This window comes from Anoplophora glabripennis, unplaced genomic scaffold, assembly GCF_000390285.2.
Source record: "Anoplophora glabripennis isolate ALB-LARVAE unplaced genomic scaffold, Agla_2.0 scaffold188, whole genome shotgun sequence".
Classification (NCBI taxonomy): Eukaryota; Metazoa; Arthropoda; class Insecta; order Coleoptera; family Cerambycidae; genus Anoplophora; species Anoplophora glabripennis.
Window position 1 is genome coordinate 775,322 of NW_019416300.1, and position 19,132 is coordinate 794,453.

General features: G+C 29.7%; 1 protein-coding gene across 1 annotated transcript; it reads left to right on the plus strand.

The window, feature by feature from the left end:
* The first annotated feature begins 5,964 nt into the window (after positions 1–5,964).
* On the plus strand, positions 5,965–9,249 carry LOC108906012 (glycine-rich cell wall structural protein 1.0-like). Its single transcript, XM_023453990.1, has 4 exons — positions 5,965–6,113; positions 6,182–6,230; positions 8,424–8,762; positions 9,224–9,249. Exons 1-4 carry the CDS (start codon positions 6,108–6,110, stop codon positions 9,247–9,249), a joined length of 420 nt encoding a protein of 139 aa, XP_023309758.1. The 5' UTR covers positions 5,965–6,107.
* The last annotated feature ends 9,883 nt before the right edge of the window (positions 9,250–19,132 follow it).

Sequence of the window (19,132 nt, forward strand, 5' to 3'; positions counted from 1 at the left end):
ATTGCTCCTATAACGCCAAGCTCTTCGAGAAACCTTCTGTCACGACAATAATCACCTTACATCGCACCATTCCTTTGTATATAGATCAAATTCAGTTAACAGATGTTCCTGTACATATATTTTTTTAATAAATTGTTGTTTACATGTGATAGTTTCATTCCACTCAACTGTTTCTGATTTAAAAGAGTGATTCGATCTTTGACACTTTACAAGCCAAAAGAAAAGTCAGAAGATGATACATAAACTGATTTAACAAACAAGAACTTAAAATTAATAATAAAAAACTATTCAAACTTATTGAGAACCAATGGAATCATCCCCTAGTTACATACCACATAATTGTTGTGTCCGTAAATAACGTTCCATTCGCTTCTTTGTTCCTTTTTTGTAGTAAAGCTACTTAAATTTTAGGTAACTATCAGTTCTACTTGTAACAATACTTGTTCACTGAGGCAGAGCTATCAGCGGTTCCAAAAAAGTTTTCGTCGTACCAGTGTGGTAAATTAAAATAAAATTATTCTATTTGCAGAAAATATTTTTGCCAATCGAATATCCTCACTTAGATTTATTTACTCTTCAAATATTATCTGAAGCTTTGAGATTTTGAATATACCGTCATGGTGGGGAATATGAAGATAGAGTATTATTGTTTTTGTACAAAAAAATAGTGAAAGATTGTATTTAGTTTCTTACAATTAGTCGTAGTATTCTGTGAAAAAATTCTGGAAATTAAGGGAATAGATGCATCTTAAGTTTAAGACACAATAATGTACAAGGAATCATATGAATATAAAAAACAATGATATCTCAATAAACAACTACTGTACCTTCCAAAAATAAAATCGACATGAAAAGTCGGTTTAGATTTTCGAAAATTGCTCCTTAGAATACATTAATTGTCAGTTTATAATTTAAGGTAGAAGAAAGTGAGATATATTTACAAAAAAAGTACTAAATAGAATAAACATTGTTTATAATAATTATATTTAGCTTCTTTAACTCTTGTAATTGGTGGGATATAAAGTTGTATTAAATGAAAATCACCTTTTATTGATATATATTTATTATATTATTTATATGTAAAATTCTAACAAAATAACAGTAACAACTTCTTATTCTCTAATTCAACAATATGGTGATTTCTATCATTAGTTTAAAGTGCTGCTTCCTAAGTTCCTGCAAAATTGTCCTCTCTCTGAAAAATAAAATAATCATTAATATTATATAATAATTATATGTATAATGTTAATATAATAATTATATACTAATATAGTAATCATTTAAATGGTCCTATATAATTTCTAGCCATTTCTCTGACAAATATGTTACACATGATAATACAAATTAAACAAAGAAATAAGAAAGAAAGAAATTTCAAGTGAATGAAAGCTTTTTTAAATATCTAGTCGAGACTGTAAATGTTCAGACCTTTTACTTGAAAACATCACCGCACAATACATATTTTTAGATGATATCGTTTTCAAATGACTTATCTGTTCATCATTTTGCTGCACCATTCAAATTTATTTCACATTTTTTGATAACTACTACAGATTGCTAGGATCGATTGCTAAATAATCTGAATTCGCCAATTTAAGATAGAAATAAATAGTAAAATAGATTCCATCGTATTCTCATTAAATATTTTGGCATGAGTGTCCTTTCAAAAAAAGACTATCTAGATTAGACTGAGGTAATAAATATCTTATTATAACACTTAGAAAGATAGAAAGTATGTACTTCTTCTTTATCGCATCTTCGTTTCTATGTCCTCCTTGAAAATACCTGCCGTAACTTTAAGCAATGTGGGTAGATGTACATATTTAATATTATTTACACACTTATCCTTGGTGTTTCTTTATTTTTATTAAATAAAAATGATTCTGTGACATCCCAATCGCAAAGTTAAAATGGTAAACACGTATCTAATATACGCGTTAGTTGATTGCAGGATTGCAAGCTTTCTATTTCATTTGGAACGCAGAGAATTCTTAAGTACTATTTATTAATACATCAGAAATTGAAAACTGGACTATATTGTTGTTCCAGTTTTCTTGTTTGAAACAATTTGTATACAAAGTGTTCCTCAATTTGGCTACCAAACTTCTACAGGGTGTTCTTTGATTAATTCTAACTCTTTACGAAGACATATATTTTAAATATCGTCTAAACCAGTTGAATCACCAGTATCGATTTTAGTGTATATTGACTCACAAAAAATAAGTTATATTGAATTAACTTTTTCAAGGCTTCTATGAAAAAATAAAGATATTTTTCACTCTGGTAAATATAACTTTTGACCCTGTAGCATGGAAAAGTAATTGTTTTTGAGGAAATTATAGCTTTTGAAGAACGTGAATTTCGAGTCAAATTTAAAACTACGTTTGTGCAAAGTTTGACAGTAGAATAAAACGACACACTGTTACAAATTCGCTTCTCACTACAGGGATCTCGGAAACGGTAAGAGATACGAACTAGCTTAAAAAAGGGCGAAATTGCGTAATCAGGGGACCAACATTACGCCTCCAAAAAATCAAGGCTAACATGATTAGTTTTCTAAATATTTGAAAAAAGATCTAAATTTTGGAAATTCGTTTTAGTTTCTTTTCAGCCTTGTTTGAGGTGCTATTGAAAAAAGAAGAACACATTCTCACGGCAACTTTTGGCGTTTATAGAATGGCGTAATCAATTTTTATGTGTAACGTTTCGTCTCTCTAGGACCATCATCAACTTATTTTTTTAAAATACGACCTTAGAAATTTTATTACATTTTTTGCAAGCTTTCGTAACCCCCCCCCCCCAATACTGTATTGCCTCAACCCGAACCAGATTCAGACGTTTTGTCTTGAAAATTTCATTTTCAATGTATTTGTTCCAAATTTATCTATTTTTTTGTTTAAGTTTCTACGATTTTTGAATTATTGTATACTGTAAGTGTCATTAGACCCTGTGAAATCCACCTAGTTATTTAAACTATTACCATCACACGTTACAATAAAACATTATTAAAGTTTCTCGAGTGCTCAAAATTCAATCTATTTTTTTTTAGGATATTCATACAAATGCATCTGACAAGCTCTTTGACAGTTTCCGTTACAAGTATAATAAACTGCGATCATATTACGTTTATCTTCATTTTCAACATTTGTCAAAATTGGCTGAAATTAAACAAAAACGGATATCCAAAATTTCGATTTAATTTAAATATTTCGAAAATTAATCGTGTTAGCCTTGGTTTTTTGGAGGCATAATGTTGGTCCCCTGATTACGCAACTTTGCCCCCATTTAAGCTACTTCATATCTCTTACCGTTTCCGAGATACCTCTAGTGAGAAGCGAATTTGTAACAGTTTGTATTTCTGCTCACCTGAAAATAACGGGACCTTCAAGATTCAAGATAATCTTAACGACATTTACACTTGCGTAAACTGCTTTTAAATCATTTCTAACAAAAATACATGGAAGGGTAGAAAAACTAATATATCAAAACATACTTCGCTTCATAAAAACATAAATGGCATTTGACTAATATAGTTCTCAAAACTTAAATAAATTGCTATTTACAGCATAAATCATTTTTTTTCACTTGAATATTTATTCATTGTTAGGTCAAAACGGGCGACAGTACAAGAGTTCAAAAATTGATAATCGTTTGAAACTACTTTTTTCCAATTTGTTTACATTTTCAATGAAAAAATTAAAAAGTAAACACTTAAATTGTAACAATAATTGTGTAATTTTAAGTAGAGATGTTCCGTATTTAGTCCAATTAACTANATTCAGACGTTTTGTCTTGAAAATTTCATTTTCAATGTATTTGTTCCAAATTTATCTATTTTTTTGTTTAAGTTTCTATGATTTTTGAATTATTGTATACTGTAAGTGTCATTAGACCCTGTGAAATCCACCTAGTTATTTAAACTATTACCATCACACGTTACAATAAAACGTTATTAAAGTTTCTCGAGTGCTCAAAATTCAATCTAAATTTTTTTTAGGATATTCATACAAATGCATCTGACAAGCTCTTTGACAGTTGCCGTTACAAGTATAATAAATTGCGATCATATTACGTTTATCTTCATTTTCAACATTTGTCAAAATTGGCTGAAATGAAACAAAAACGGATATCCAAAATTTCGATTTTATTTAAATATTTCGAAAATTAATCATGTTAGCCTTGATTTTTTAGAGGCATAATGTTGTTCCCCTGATTACGCAACTCTGCCCCCATTTAAGTTATTTCATATCTCTTACCGTTTCCGAGATCCCTGTAGTGAGAAGCGAATATGTAACAGTTTGTATTTCTGCTCACCTGAAAATAACGAAGATTCAAGATAATCTTAACGACATTTACACTGGCGTAAACTGCTTTTATATCATTTCTAACAAAAACATGGAAGGGTAGAAAAACTAGTATATCAAAACATACTTCGCTTCGTAAAAATATAAATGGCATTTGACTAATCTAGTTCTCAAATTAAATAAATTGCTATTTGCAGCATAAATCATTTTTTTTTTCACTTGAGTATTTATTCATTGTTAGGTCAAAACGGGCGACAGTACAAGAGTTCAAAAATTGATAATCGTTTGAAACTACTTTTTTCCAATTTGTTTACATTTTCAATGAAAAAATTAAAAAGTAAACACTTAAATTGTAAAAATAATTGTGTAATTTTAAGTAGAGATGTTCCGTATACGCAAATGTGAGTATTCGCTGTTAGCAAATGCTAACAATGTAAACAAAAAAGGAAATAAAATTTATTTCACTATCATAAAAAAATACTTTTAAACAAATTTTATTTTGAAAAACTGTTGATACAAATTTAACACGCTTTTTCTTTTGTTTAAATAAGAGCAATACATTTTTAGTTATGATATATTTTCCCTTTAAAACTTACAAAACAATAACTCAAGGTGGGCCCGCAATGGCTTGGTTCTTAGCATCCCAAAAAAAAGTTTGATTATATTTTTGTTCTAATTTTTTTCTAATTTTCACTAATTTGGTGATAGTAATTTGTAATGTGATAGTGTAACATAGCACATGACTCGTTTTCGTTTATTTTTCAAAACTCTTAATAATTCAACTTACAAAATTCCAACGCAGGTTTATCTTTAAACCCATTGTTTTACAAAACGGCTACTTTCAGCGACAGATACTAAAAGTACCTTTTATACGTAAAATTGAATGGAGAATAGGTATGTTTAGTCAAAAATGACATACAATGCAGCACAAAATAGTTTAGGTACAACAATGTATGTCGCACCCTCTAACATTAAACAAAAAACTAAGCAAATATTTGAGTTTTTCATCATCAATACTCCCAGTTTCCCGAGTTTTGTCAAATTGAACAAAAATATAATCAAAATACCAAATAAATTTTTTTTTGACGCCCTGTATCTCCAGCCGTTTCGGACCCAACTTTTTATCTTAAAATTAGTCACCCTTTAAAGTTTGTACAAGTATTTAATAAACACCCTGTATATTGAAACAATAGTTTTAATACGATTTGGGAGTTGATTTAATATTTAATAATTTATTTACTTAAGTTTAGCTGCAGACTGTGTTTTGTTTCTAATATCATCATCCCCTAAGAAATGGTAGTTAGCTGTAGCTCGAAAATTAAATCCACAAGATTCCGAACAACCCCAGTTTTTAGGCCCGCCATCTTACCTTCTTGCAGCGTACCAAAAACAACACATTAAAAAAATTAAACGACCTTTACCCGTAGTTTTTTAAAGCGGCTCATCAGTTAGCCGACATGAGTGATGTACAGCAGGCACCAGTGAAACCGATTCTAAATTTCTATACCTAATAACCACCATCATGGGTAATTACGGTCAAATCCGAAATGCTCGCGTTTTCGTCGGTAATTGAGGCTCTGCTAGCACGAAAAGCCAACCAACCGATTCGCTCGGATAGCGGCCCACCGCGGGAGACAAGTGAAGATCGTTATCGCGATTGCATTGTAATAATTATTATTTAATAACTCGGGGGGGTTATTTTGCGCTTTACAGGGATAGCTGGGAAGGGGAGAGCAAAGCCAGTTTTAACTATATATACTCCTGGTCTTCGGTTCTGGAGTCAGTCACCTTTTTTTGGTCATCATGAAGGTAATTGACATTTGGAGTAAATCCAAAATTAACTGTGATGTGAATAACACATTTTTTTTGTTTTGTAGGTGTTTGTCTGCTTACTCGTTGTGTCTGTCGTGGCAAGCTGCGCTCAAGGTATGTAACTAGGATTTTTGTAAGTGCCTTAATTTTAATTTAATCCTGTAAGACATTGAACTGTTCTGACTTTTAAGACTTCGCTTTGGGTCAAAATGCGAATATGAGAACTAAAAATTGGGGAATAATTTGAAATCTTTAAAAAATATCTTAATAGTTTCATTCATGGTTTTATTTTGAAAACTATTTTCATAGTATACGGGGTAAATTTTGTTTTATTTTATCGGGAAGTTGTAAAATTAAAAACGACTTATTTTTAAACAGCTTCTAATATGCTTTTTCCGTTTTTTCTACACAAAAAGAGCACTTGCACAAGTTGAGGAAATTAAAGTAGGCCGATTGCTTTCAAATAACAATAAATTTTGATTATGCACAACTTTTCTCATTTTTTTTATATCTTACACGTAAGCAACTACACAGAAAAACTTTTGTTCTATTCGTGTCAATAGGTATCTATTAATTTTACATAAATAAAAATTCGTTCGCCATTCATTATCCTTCTTCTAAGAGTATTATAGAGGGTGATTCACAAACAGTGACCAAAAATGAAGCTTCGTATTCTTTGGTAAATTTTAAGGGGAGTCTATCGTATAAAGTTTTTACCTAGGACGCTTCGTTAAAAAGATACAGGGTGTTAATTTTTTAAAATAATTTAAAAATTAGTAAGTGAAATAATCTGAAATTGTGCACATGTATTTATGTAACCATTGTCCAAAAACTGAGGCCTTTTTCTAAAATTTAGATGGTCCAGTGCCGGAGATATAGGGTATCGGTGGCATATTTTTCTAAATATAATAGTATGCCACTGCTGTACAGTCATCAGTCATGATATTTTCGAATTCATCTTTCAATTTTCTACAAATTACTACTCTCTTAAGTTTTTCGAAAAAAGTCTGATTTTCGAGTAAAACTTAAAAATCGATCTGAAAACACACTTCGATATTCGAACAAAATTCGGTTTAAAATTGCATAATAGGCTGCAATAGCAACTTTGACATTATGAACAATATAATTATTATATTTTTATTCATTTTATTTTTCTGAATTTCCATGGAAAAAAGGAAACTTCTTTAACAATAGAAAAAACCTTAACGAAGTGGAAAAGTTTAGAAAAATTGTCTACAAAAAACTATCATAGCTTGTCTAGGATTTGCAATTTTATAAACTTACGTAATAATTAAAAAAAAGTATACCTATAGATAGAGACATCCTGGACAGAAATCTCTTTAATATATATTTTTTAATTACGTCACGTTTCAACATCACTTTCAATAATAGTACATTTTAAATTATTCTAATTAATTTAAATTACTGAAATATTTATAATTTATTTTATTAATTTTAATCCGTGCCCAAGCTAATAAAAAAATAAGTCTTATAATCATGTGAAACAATTTTAAGCTTGTCCTACTCTAGTTGTGCACTATTACTGTTATTTACTTCCACAAAAACGATAATTATTTACCACCAAATGATATCGATGAAATCTTAGTAATTAATTTCGTGAAAGTTTACTTGATTCGCATGATAAAACAGATTAATAATGCGACGAAAAGCAGGAAGAACTTATTCAAATGGTGTGTAAGAAAGTCAACAATACATCCTAAATTAATGGTTATTATCTAACGATGATGATGATGATGATGATAATGATCATGATGATATTAAGACTATGAAAAATAATAAGGAGCATTGCTGAAACTCTTTAACGGTGTTTCAGAAAGTGAAGTATATCTAAAAAGACTATGAATATACACAGGATGTAAAAAACCACAGTTACTAATTGTAAGACATTTAAAATTTTACTTTTGTCATATTAGCTCAGAAAATGCAAAAGATATTCATCTGTAAATATTTTCATACTTAATTTATCAAGAATGAGTTTTCTAAATAATCACAAAATACAATATCTACACGTAATTAAAAATTTTTTAGTATAAAGATATTTCCCGTCAACTTGAGCATAAAATACAATTTTCGAACCCATTTCGAGACCAAAAATATCACTTTTTAAATGTTATGTCGTGTCGTGTATTTAAAAAAGTGTAATTTTGGGAACACGAACGCAAAAGTGAAGTAATTGACATTTAAGGTGGTTTTCTTGGCTTACGTACATAAATAATTATTTAAATATCAAAATAATATCTGAATATTTGAAGTTTGAACACATTAATCACCATTTTCATTTTTCAGCCGGCTACATTAGCAGCGGCGGTGGAGGCGGCGGCTACGGAGGCGGCGGGGGCGGCTGGAAGTCCGGCGGCGGCAGCGGCGGAGGGGGTTGGATATCCAGTGGCGGCGGCGGAGGAGGAGGCTGGAAATCTGGCGGAGGCGGAGGCGGAGGGTATGGGGGTGGTGGAGGAGGAGGCTATGGAGGTGGCGGCAGTGGAGGCGGCACCGTGAAAATCATTAAAATTATCGTACCTAGCGGAGGTGGCGGCGGAGGAGGCGGCAAATTTGGAGGAGGAGGCGGCGGAGGATACGGGGGTGGCGGCGGATACGGGGGCGGCGGTGGCGGAGGATGGAAATCCGGTAAGATATAATTTATATAACTACATATTTTTTTCGTGAGATTCAGTTAAAGAAAATCATACAGGTTTAATATTTAGTACTTTTACTTTATTTTAAGTAGTTTTGAGCTATCATGAAGTCATATGCTTTTGAGAGCAACATTTAGACATAAGCAATGCCAGTTTTTCATTGATAATATTTGGATTCAATATTTTTTATATAATTATTAATTAATAACAGTGAGACAACATGCTTATTTTAGTAGATATCGCGATTGTTATCCAATGCTGAACAGAACTTTAGGCAGCAGAGTAGTTGTCTCCTACAATATCGTTAGCTCTTAATTAATAATTTTAAAGTTGAATTTTAGCATATAGATTTTAGTTTGTGTCAAAGATTTTTAGACTTGATTTGAATAAGCTTAATATATTTTGAAGGTATTGTATAAAATGCAAAAAACTGAATTAACAATTTTTTTTTAGGCGGAGGAGGCGGCGGCTGGTGGTAAACGCAGCTAAGAAAATCAATCATCATCTTCTAATGAATTCACCCTCATTTCGAAGCATCTCATTTTTTCAATATTTTTGTACATATGTATACTAAAAATTAATACTTATTCAATAAAACTCTTCAAAAACAGTTAAATCATTAATTATAGACATGTATATAACAAAAATCAGAGAGACATACACTTTTTTATAAATAGTTTTAAGTGGATAAAGGATTGTGATCTTGAGCAAGTCAGCCATATTGAAAAGTAGTAAATTTTTCCCTGTTCTATGGGTTTTCCAGACATGGTTTTCTTGCATATTTTCATGCAAAATAATTACAAATTGTTTCAAAAAATGTGAAAACTACTTCACTAACAAAAAAAATGTAGCAATAATTAAATATATTCATTGAAAAAATTGAAACAACCGAAAATACAGATGTAAACAAAAACCTAAGAAATTATGTAGATTGGGAACGTGTGAAAAAAACTAGTTATTTGTATTATACTGTGGTTTAGATGTAAAAAAAAATCAGTAGTACATCTTTTCGAGTCCAATGGCTATTAGAAAGATGACGATATATTTGACCACGAACAGCAGGACATATTTGGCATGTCCTTGCTCTAAAAGCAATTTGCTTTGTTTTTTCGTAAACATAAATAGTCGATATGGAATAACAACCGTTTCTTTATTTAGAAAATTAATTGAAATGGCTATTTTTAGCAGCTAAAAATCTAGTTAAATTAGCAGTTACTTACTATGGCATATTAAAAGATAGATAAAAAGGTTTTTATAAATAGAAATCGAAAAATACCTAACGGTTTAAACCTGTTAGGTTTAATGTTCATTTTAATAAAAAAAATCTGATTTAAGAGGAATCCAGTTTATTCTAACTAAGTATATATAATAAAAGCTGTTAATATGATGAAACTGTTTGAAGCAAAGTCAAAACTTAATTATTCTATAAGGTTGTCAGTTACACGATATTTGATGTAAAGTATAAAACAAAGAACGTTATTGGCATTATGAGATATATTTCTAAATCATTTTATCCATCTGATTAGGAAATCGGATCGTCAATTAACCCAATCGACTTGCAAGTGACCTTTTGGTAAAAGGTGCATCCATTTCAGCTCAATTTAACACTCAGTTTTATAACATTTACTATAAAGGTCCATAAAAAATTAACCAGTGTAATTTACAGTTACCTATCACCAATTTGAGGAATCATTATTTAAGTAAGCCTAAAGCGATGGCTTCTAAACATAATGCATATTTTTATTTGCGAGTGGTAATACTGGTTGCATAAAACATTACCTTCAAATTGTTTTTCGTATTCACTTACAGACTTACATTTATTTGCAGTTTTTTCTCTTCTGTGAATTGTTTACATTCCTAACGGTTCTATACGTAATTAATTATTTTATTAGCCTACGCATTTTCTATACAAATTTAATTGAATTACCATCAAAAATTTAATTTATTTGATAATAAAAGCGAAATAATGCTTCGTAATTTACAGGAACTGTTGATGGAATATTCTTTCACGATGATTATTTTATTTGTATATTTGTAAATTGTGGCCAACTTTGACCGATATGACTGACATGATCTGTTTGAATATCCTTATTTGAAAAACTTTAAATTAGATGAATTCAATGAAAAACTATTTGGATAATTTGCAGAATGAGAAAAACATAAATTTGTTTTCCTTTTTCTGAATGCGGCGTTATTGAAAATGGTGAGAGTTTTCAGGAAAGAACACGCAATTACAAAATTCTAAACTGCGTTTCGTTTTTATTACCTATCAAATAAATCAAATTTAGTTCTTGACTAATAAATTAGTCGAAGGTCGTTAAGAATACACAAAATTTACAGAAGAGAAAAAACTGTTACCTTTCTGTTAAATTAAAAATTGGACAAGTTGTAATATACAGGGTGATTCATTAATAATGAATCTGTTAAGAAGAGATTTCTGACGACAAATTATGACAATTGAACTAAATATTTCTTTTAAATCAGTCAAAGCGTTCTAGATATTTGGAAAAAACTAAAATTTCTTTGCCAGCTTTGACGCCATCTAGTGGTTAAACCAAGCAACTGGGTAAGACCCTCTACATGCACCTGTGCCGTGTCGGTTTATTTACGAATCATGCATTTATAAGTCACCATATCCTGAGATCTGAGATACCTATATTTCCTATAACTTTAAATTTATTTACTCGCATTTTTAAGAGCTAAATTACGCAAAAGGTGTGTCCATACTACTTTGTCCGTATTATATGAATCTATTGTAACATCCGACCAGTAATTATTTTTAATTAATAGTATGTGTTCGCCTCAAATTACACAAATCCCGATTCTCACGACCTTCTCTTATTTGAAATTGCCAAATCTTTCCCGCTCGGCCTTTTGTACAGTCTGTAACGTACCTGGATTTTAGCTGTGGCAATAAGTTAAAAACCGGAAGATTTAACAATAAATCTTGAATTAGTGCCACATATGGCACGCACTTTCACTTTTACAGAGCACGATATATTTAATTTTTTTAAGACATCTTTATCGCGTACTTACGTCAAGACGAGATTGCTTTTTGTTTTAATCTTACTATTTCAGAAATTTACTATTAGATAATCGACGTCGGTCATTTGCATTAATATTATATGTTTTTCCAAATTTTACAACTCACTTTAAATAAATTACCCTGTATATTTAGATTTATCTGTTAAAATAGTGGAAATAAATGCTAAAACCATAAAAAATATATTCATTGCCACCTTACTAAACCTTTGCAGTGAATATTTAATAAATTTAATTACACAAGAAACCATTCTCAAAGTACTAGAGGAGTCTATTGTTGTTTTTAAAAATGTCGTTATTTGTAAATACAAATTTGGCTTTAAAGAATGATAGCGCAGTAATAGGACTTGTACAAAATTTTGTTGATAGTTTAGACTTTCGTACAGTGCTTCCTGATCTCGTTATAGCACTTGATATCTTTAATTATGATAAAAATATAGAAAATATTGGCATTAGAGAAAATTATTTAGAAAATCGATTTCAGAGTGATAAGATAAATAGCACACTTACTGAACCTTTTTTAATTACTGTGGGTGTTCCACAGGGGACAGAAATTGGGCACATTTTATTTTTAAAATATATAAACAATATTTCATGGATCACATAAGGAAAAGTCATTGTTTTCTTATGGACCAAATCTGTGTATGTTGACAGTTAATATTAAAAACATGAGAAAGTAAAAGGAAAATTAAAACAATTCTTTAAACTTACGTGCATGAAAAGAAGGATTTATCTGTGAAAATATAATAATATAGTAATTAATAATTTTCTCGGTAACTGTAAAAAATTAAATTCATTCATTCAATCTTTGGAATCAGATCACCTCTAAGCTTTATACAGGTGTTCTAAAAGGTCTGTACAACGCTCCACCAGATACGGTACGGTTCAAAATAAGACGATTTAGTCCAAAAATTGATAATATCGGAGCTACAAAGTGTCAAAGTTGAAGAAATAAATAACATTTTCTTTAATATCTTCCGACTATGTCAAGCTAATTTTGTGAAATTTCGTATCCGGGGGTTTCTTGGGATGAGAAATTCGAATTTTTCAACGATTTCGTTGTATCTTCTAGAGGGCGCCACAAGCGACCATTAGGACGCATTTAAACTGCCAAAACTTTTTTGTGCCACAGTGTATTTCACTTTGGGTTGAAAAAATCTTTTCCTTCAACTTTTCTGCTTAACACAGGTAGGTATTATCTCTAAAGCCAAACGTTTTCAATAAAAAAGCCATTTAAATTTGCAAATGCATAAAAAAGTGTTTAAAAGTTATTTTCAACTCATCGATACATTCGTATTGTATAATATTGAGCAAGTAAAAATAAATTGTATTGTATTATACTGTATATTTACTTTTATATTATAATCGCATGCGCCAGTTCGTCCCTGGAAATGCAGATTTCGGCCCGGGTTCCTGTTGCGTTGTGCAACCAAGTCGCCCGCTTTATTCGAATCTAGGACTCTTCCCTACGCGCAGTTCAACTTCAAGTACCATTTACATGCGCGGATAAATTATTTCGCGAGCAGAATCAGCTTTCTCCAATAACTCGGAAAAATGCATCGCTACAATTACCTGTGTCACATATATCCGCTGTTACCTCATTTTAAAGACACAACAAAATCGCCAACACCCACACATAGCACATATAAACGTAAATGTTGAATAACAGGAAGAATAATATCAATTTAAGTTTTTTTGAATAGGTACGCATTGTATGTTAAACCTGTTGATAATGTCAAGTTGATCTAAAAATAAATGTAAAAAAGTTAGGGGGCAACAAAAAATGAGACTGTTCTTTTTTATAAACCAAGGGCATATACTTTATAGTTTTTGAGATAAGTGGTGACAAAGGCAATTTTTTTAAATTAAATTTCCACTGTATCTTTTCCAAAATACGTATCTGTTGTTAGTTTTTGACCAACCGCTAGAAATCGTCACCTACTCGAACCTAACCTAACCTCAAAATAACAGACCCTTTTAATAGTGACGTCACATACGCCAAATATATACGCCCATATATATTGTCAAGAAAAATTTCACAATATTTTTACTAGATCGATTTTCAAGTTTCAACCATATGTACTTTAGAGATAAGTGCCAAAAAAAAAAAAAATGTCTTCTGTCTGTCGAAATGACAAACTAAAAGAATTATAGAATTTATATATGTTTAATTTATATAACAAAATTGACTTTTATAGTAATCAATAATTTAAAATTATATCAATATTACTGAGCATGCGCATTAAAGATAATTTCATATAAGCGAAATAGCCTCGCAACAGGATATCATTCAAGAAAAGTTTGGTACTGTTTAATAGCACGTCTATAATAAACCACTTGATGAAAAAAACAATCGATAAACTCACTGACACAGTACAACATCAAGAAAAACAATAACAATACTTAGTAGAACTAGAAAATGCCAAAACAAGAGAAAATATGGTAATGATGACAGCGATAACATATCAACAAGAGCTCACCTGCGTATGAGGCTATTCTTTCCGAGCATGCGCATTAGGAATACCATGCGTTATTCCTAATGTTATTTATTTAATTTTAAGCATATTCTTTTATATCTTTTTTTGTAAATTTTATCATCTATTACCTATTCCTATTATCTATTTTACCAAACACGTGTTGGTTTTTCTTAAATACTTCCAAATCCTTGTAAAAATAAATTAATTTGTAATTGTTCATTTTTATAGTATCTATATAAATAGTACACAAGGGTCAGATTCAGTCTGTACAATTTCAACTATGACAATTTGTTGCGGGTTGCCTTGTGACATCACAGTAAAAGAGTCTTTTGTCACAAAATGTGTCTGGGAGAGATAGTAACTAGCGACCTCTAGCAGATAGTCAAAGACTAACAACAGTATCGCATTTAGCACTCTCAAAAGCATTCGTAAAAATGTTTAATGCAATACGTTCTTTTTTCTAAAAGATGTGGTTAAAATTTGATTTTAAAAAACGTCCCAAAATTAAAATAAGGTCCATAGGAAAAAATTATTATATATTTTTTTTTGTTATATCACCCTTATCTTTACTCTCATTGTTAGATCATCCTGTATATTATTTCCTGTTTTCGTAATAAAGAATTATTAATAGATATACACTTCCTTGAGTGTATTTAATTGTGTGTATTTGCCTTTAAACAAAGTGGCAAAATATTTCAAGGCCATAGAAATGATTCTATTCCACACATAACAATCAAATCACGTTTACGGAAGTGTTTGTTTTGAAAAGAAACCGAGCTTGAAAAAATTAATACAAATTTACAAGAAATTAATTGCCATAAAATTCACTTATTTTTCTATGAAAAATATTATGCTTTTTGCAGAAAGTGATATAGACTTCGATTTAAAAAATTTTATTATTTTCACTATTATTTACATATTTTCTATTAGTCGTAGGAATCCAGTGATATACAGGGTAGTCTCAAATTGCCACTCAATATTAAAAAAAAAATAGGATACCTTTTTATATAAACCTTCTTTTGAATATGGATAGTAAGGGAGATATAACTGTTTAAAGAGGGATGGTAAATATAATATTTTTGCGATATCTTAAGAGTTCTTTTGAGATATCTTATTCATATTTCGAAGTACTAATCACAGAGTATTCATGAAACGGTTCGATTTGCCAAACTTAAACAAAAATATTTTTGCTTGCCTTAAGAGATCAACATTTTTCTATTTTTTTGTAATAAATTGAAATATCGGTAAGATATCTCTAAAGAATTTTAAGATATCACAAAAGATATGATATTTATCAAGTGGTCATCAAGTGGTATATCTCTATTATCTTTTTTTGAAAAAAAAGTAATATAAAAAGTTACCCTTATTTTTTATGTAAAAGGCAACTCACAAAACTGTACCACACTACTTTTATATTTAACAAAAAATGATAAAGGCCAAAGTTGTAGGAAATGATATCAAATAAATATGTAAAAAAAACAATTGACTCCTGAGTTCCGAAGGTATAAACAATTTTTTTTAATGAAACACTATATTTCTGATTTACTGAAATTCTCTCCTCTTTCCGATTATATGTCATACATTTGCTTTGACAGTTTGCACGATATTTTGATTTATGTACTGATTAAAAAAAATATTGACCATCAAGAGCAGTTATATTACCCGTATAATATCATTGTAATGAAAAAAAAGAGAGGAATGGAACAAATGACAAATATACGTATCCTATATTTGGTCTATATCTTGGTAATGCAACAATGGGTTGTGTTTTTATACATTTCTTTCTAAAACTTTCGTCTTTTTACCATTCTTTATTAGAAACAAAGGTAAAAAGAGGCAAGGGGCATTCTGAACATATCAGCAGTTTAGACCTCCCTGTATATCCGTCGTATCTTTAATATTTGCCACCTCAGAAATTTCAGATTTAGAGTAGGTACACGCTTTGAGAATATAAACGCAATTGTTACTTATAAATACACAGCCATCTGTAATCACGCTTATTATTTACAACAGCGCTCTATAATTTTTATAATATTTAATATTGCTACGGTTTGTTTCTCGGCAATGTATAATTTACAATTCGCTAATCATTAGCCAGGCCTTAAATAAACAATAAATGATGTGAATTGTAGATGACTATTACTGTTGAATGTTTCATAATTAGCTTATTATAGTATTAATAATACTTAAATGTCAAAAGAGCTGATTAACGCAGCTTAATCATATACGTATAATAATTCCAATGCATACTATGAGAGTCTCAAATTTAGGAAGATGGTATATTTAATATTTACAACATTTTTTACTTTTTTGGCTTTCGGAAAACCATATTATTCGAAATATTCGTCGCTACTGAAATAATTTCAAAGGTGACTCGACCAAAATTAAGTGCATTCCATTAAATTTTATAGATTGTAAAACGATTCATGTCAATAAATATGTGAGCGTTAACATAAAGATTATAAGGACATCTATTCAAATCTTGTGCCCGATTCAAATAATAAAATAGGTATGTTTTCAAGGAAACCACGATTTAATTAAAAAAAATTAAATGAATGGAAACATGAATATTTACGTTTTTTTGTATCTCTTCAGACATTATTGCAACAGATTGTTGACAGATTTGACTGTACTTTATAAACAAAATGATTCATTTTCAGACAAAAACAAGATAAACGTTTTAAGCGTTTCAAAATACCTGGGAAAATTATTAGATTTACAAACATATTATTTTTATTTTTGTCTAAATTGGGAGACTTGGCCAACTTTTTTAATTATGGGAAATAGAAATAGTAAATTAAATATGTAGGTAAAGGTCGATAAAAGAATAACTGGTCTTTTTGGTAAGTATAAATACAAATAAATGTTTTATTTGAATGTGACATTTATAAAAATCAAATTGTTGCGGTAAATGTTGAAAATTTGCTAAAAAAATAATATTGAGGGCTATTTTAATATAATTTACTTTTTTATTTGGTTGGGTCTCTCTGCGACAAAAAAATCAGTCAAGAGGTTAATTTTATAAATTTACTTTTGCCTCAAATCCATTTTAACTATTTATTTTAAAATTCGTAATTAAAATTTTACATTGTCTGAAGTTAATTTTTGGCACAGTTGTCTTGTTTTTTTTTTGTTGGGTAATTTGTCAGCTATGAACAAAATTTAAAAAACTAGTAGAACATACCTTTGGGCCAAAAGAATCAGCCATGGGTTTTTTATGAAAATATTTTTGCCTAACCAAAAATTTCACTGAAAAATTCAGACAAATTAAAAGAAGTTAAAAAGTTAAAAAGAACACATTTTGCATAAAAAATACCTCAGATTCACCCTTTAGGAGATACCGTCTCTTAGTTCCCAAAAAAAATATATGGATATATTATTTGAAAACTAAAAAAAAAAGTATAATAATCAAATTTTGCACAAATTTTCTACGAATGTATCTGCAACTTTTCAACAGTTTTTCGAAAATTTCTGCCCTTTGGAGAGGGTTGAAATAAACATCCCCAAAGTGATTTTTTGTTACAACTTTTTTGTTTCACAAAAATTGAATATTAAAAAATACTTATCAGATAGCCCGGTTTATTTTAAAACTTTTACATCTCACTTTTTTGCTTTGAAGCTTTATTACTTAACAAAAAAATTGAGGGATGTATCCTCTAAGGGATGGACATTTTACTAAGTTCATTTATATGCAAATCCTGTTAATTTCAGCTGTAGATTCATTGGTACCATTTGTGCTACTTCTTTTGAAAGCACCCTGTATATCGCGAACATCAAAAAGCTGTAGACGTTTCAAACATAATATAGTTAGTCTTTTGACAGTGTAAGTCTGTTAACAAATTTAAACTATAAAAAATAATTAAAAAGTCTTTATTAGCTCGGAAGAGGAAATAATTTTTTTTAATTATGCAATAAATAGTGATGTGTATTTTGTATTTATCTGCTTTTTTCAGTGTGAAATTTTTGGTTAGGCAAAATGTTTTGAGTTTGTTTAATTAAATTTTAAAATTTTGGTCACAATTTCAATAATTCAAAATTCATTGCGTACATTTTGTGATAAAATTTGTCATTGCATTTCAACAATTATTATCAACCTGGGAAACACAATTTGCATAATTTTCATAAAAAAAAATCTAGTCTATATTTTTATCCATATGCCTATCTTTCGTACAATTCAAAACAAAAAATATTATTCGTAACACAGATTTAGTTTTTTCTCCATTTATTCGAGTATTTTCTCAACTGATAAAAAAAAATTAAAAAATAAAGTAAATAAGCATTTTCACCAAAAAGAACAGTGAGGTGTTATTTTTATCAAACTATTTTTTATTTCAAACAATAAAATAGTTCTTCCAAATTTTCTTAAATTTTTAAAATTGTATTTGTAGCATGTGTAAAAAAGTCCAAAAATGGATAATGTTTTTGAAAAGTATTTTTTTACGAAAATTTTCAAAAATTAAATACGTGCAATTACATACTTTTTTTTTATTTTTGTTTTTCCTAATTCTTATTTTCGAAAATATCAATAGTGAACAGTGAATTTATTTAACTTTAAAGAAAAATTGGTTTTATTTTACTACTTACAGAAATACAAACGAAAAGAAAATTTTACTCGTTGCTGCCTTGAAACCGAAAATCACCATCTAGCAACCTCTGAACTCTGCGCTAGCCGACCACATTATAGTTCCCAAACAGGTAAAATTGCTAAAATATTCCGACGAGCTCTCGATTCAAATGAGAATATCAAAGTTTACACGATTTCATTAAACCGAGTGTTGCGCAAGACGCGGTCCAGATCTAGGCGGCCGGCGCATGTGAATTTTGTTTCATAAACGGCTGACAT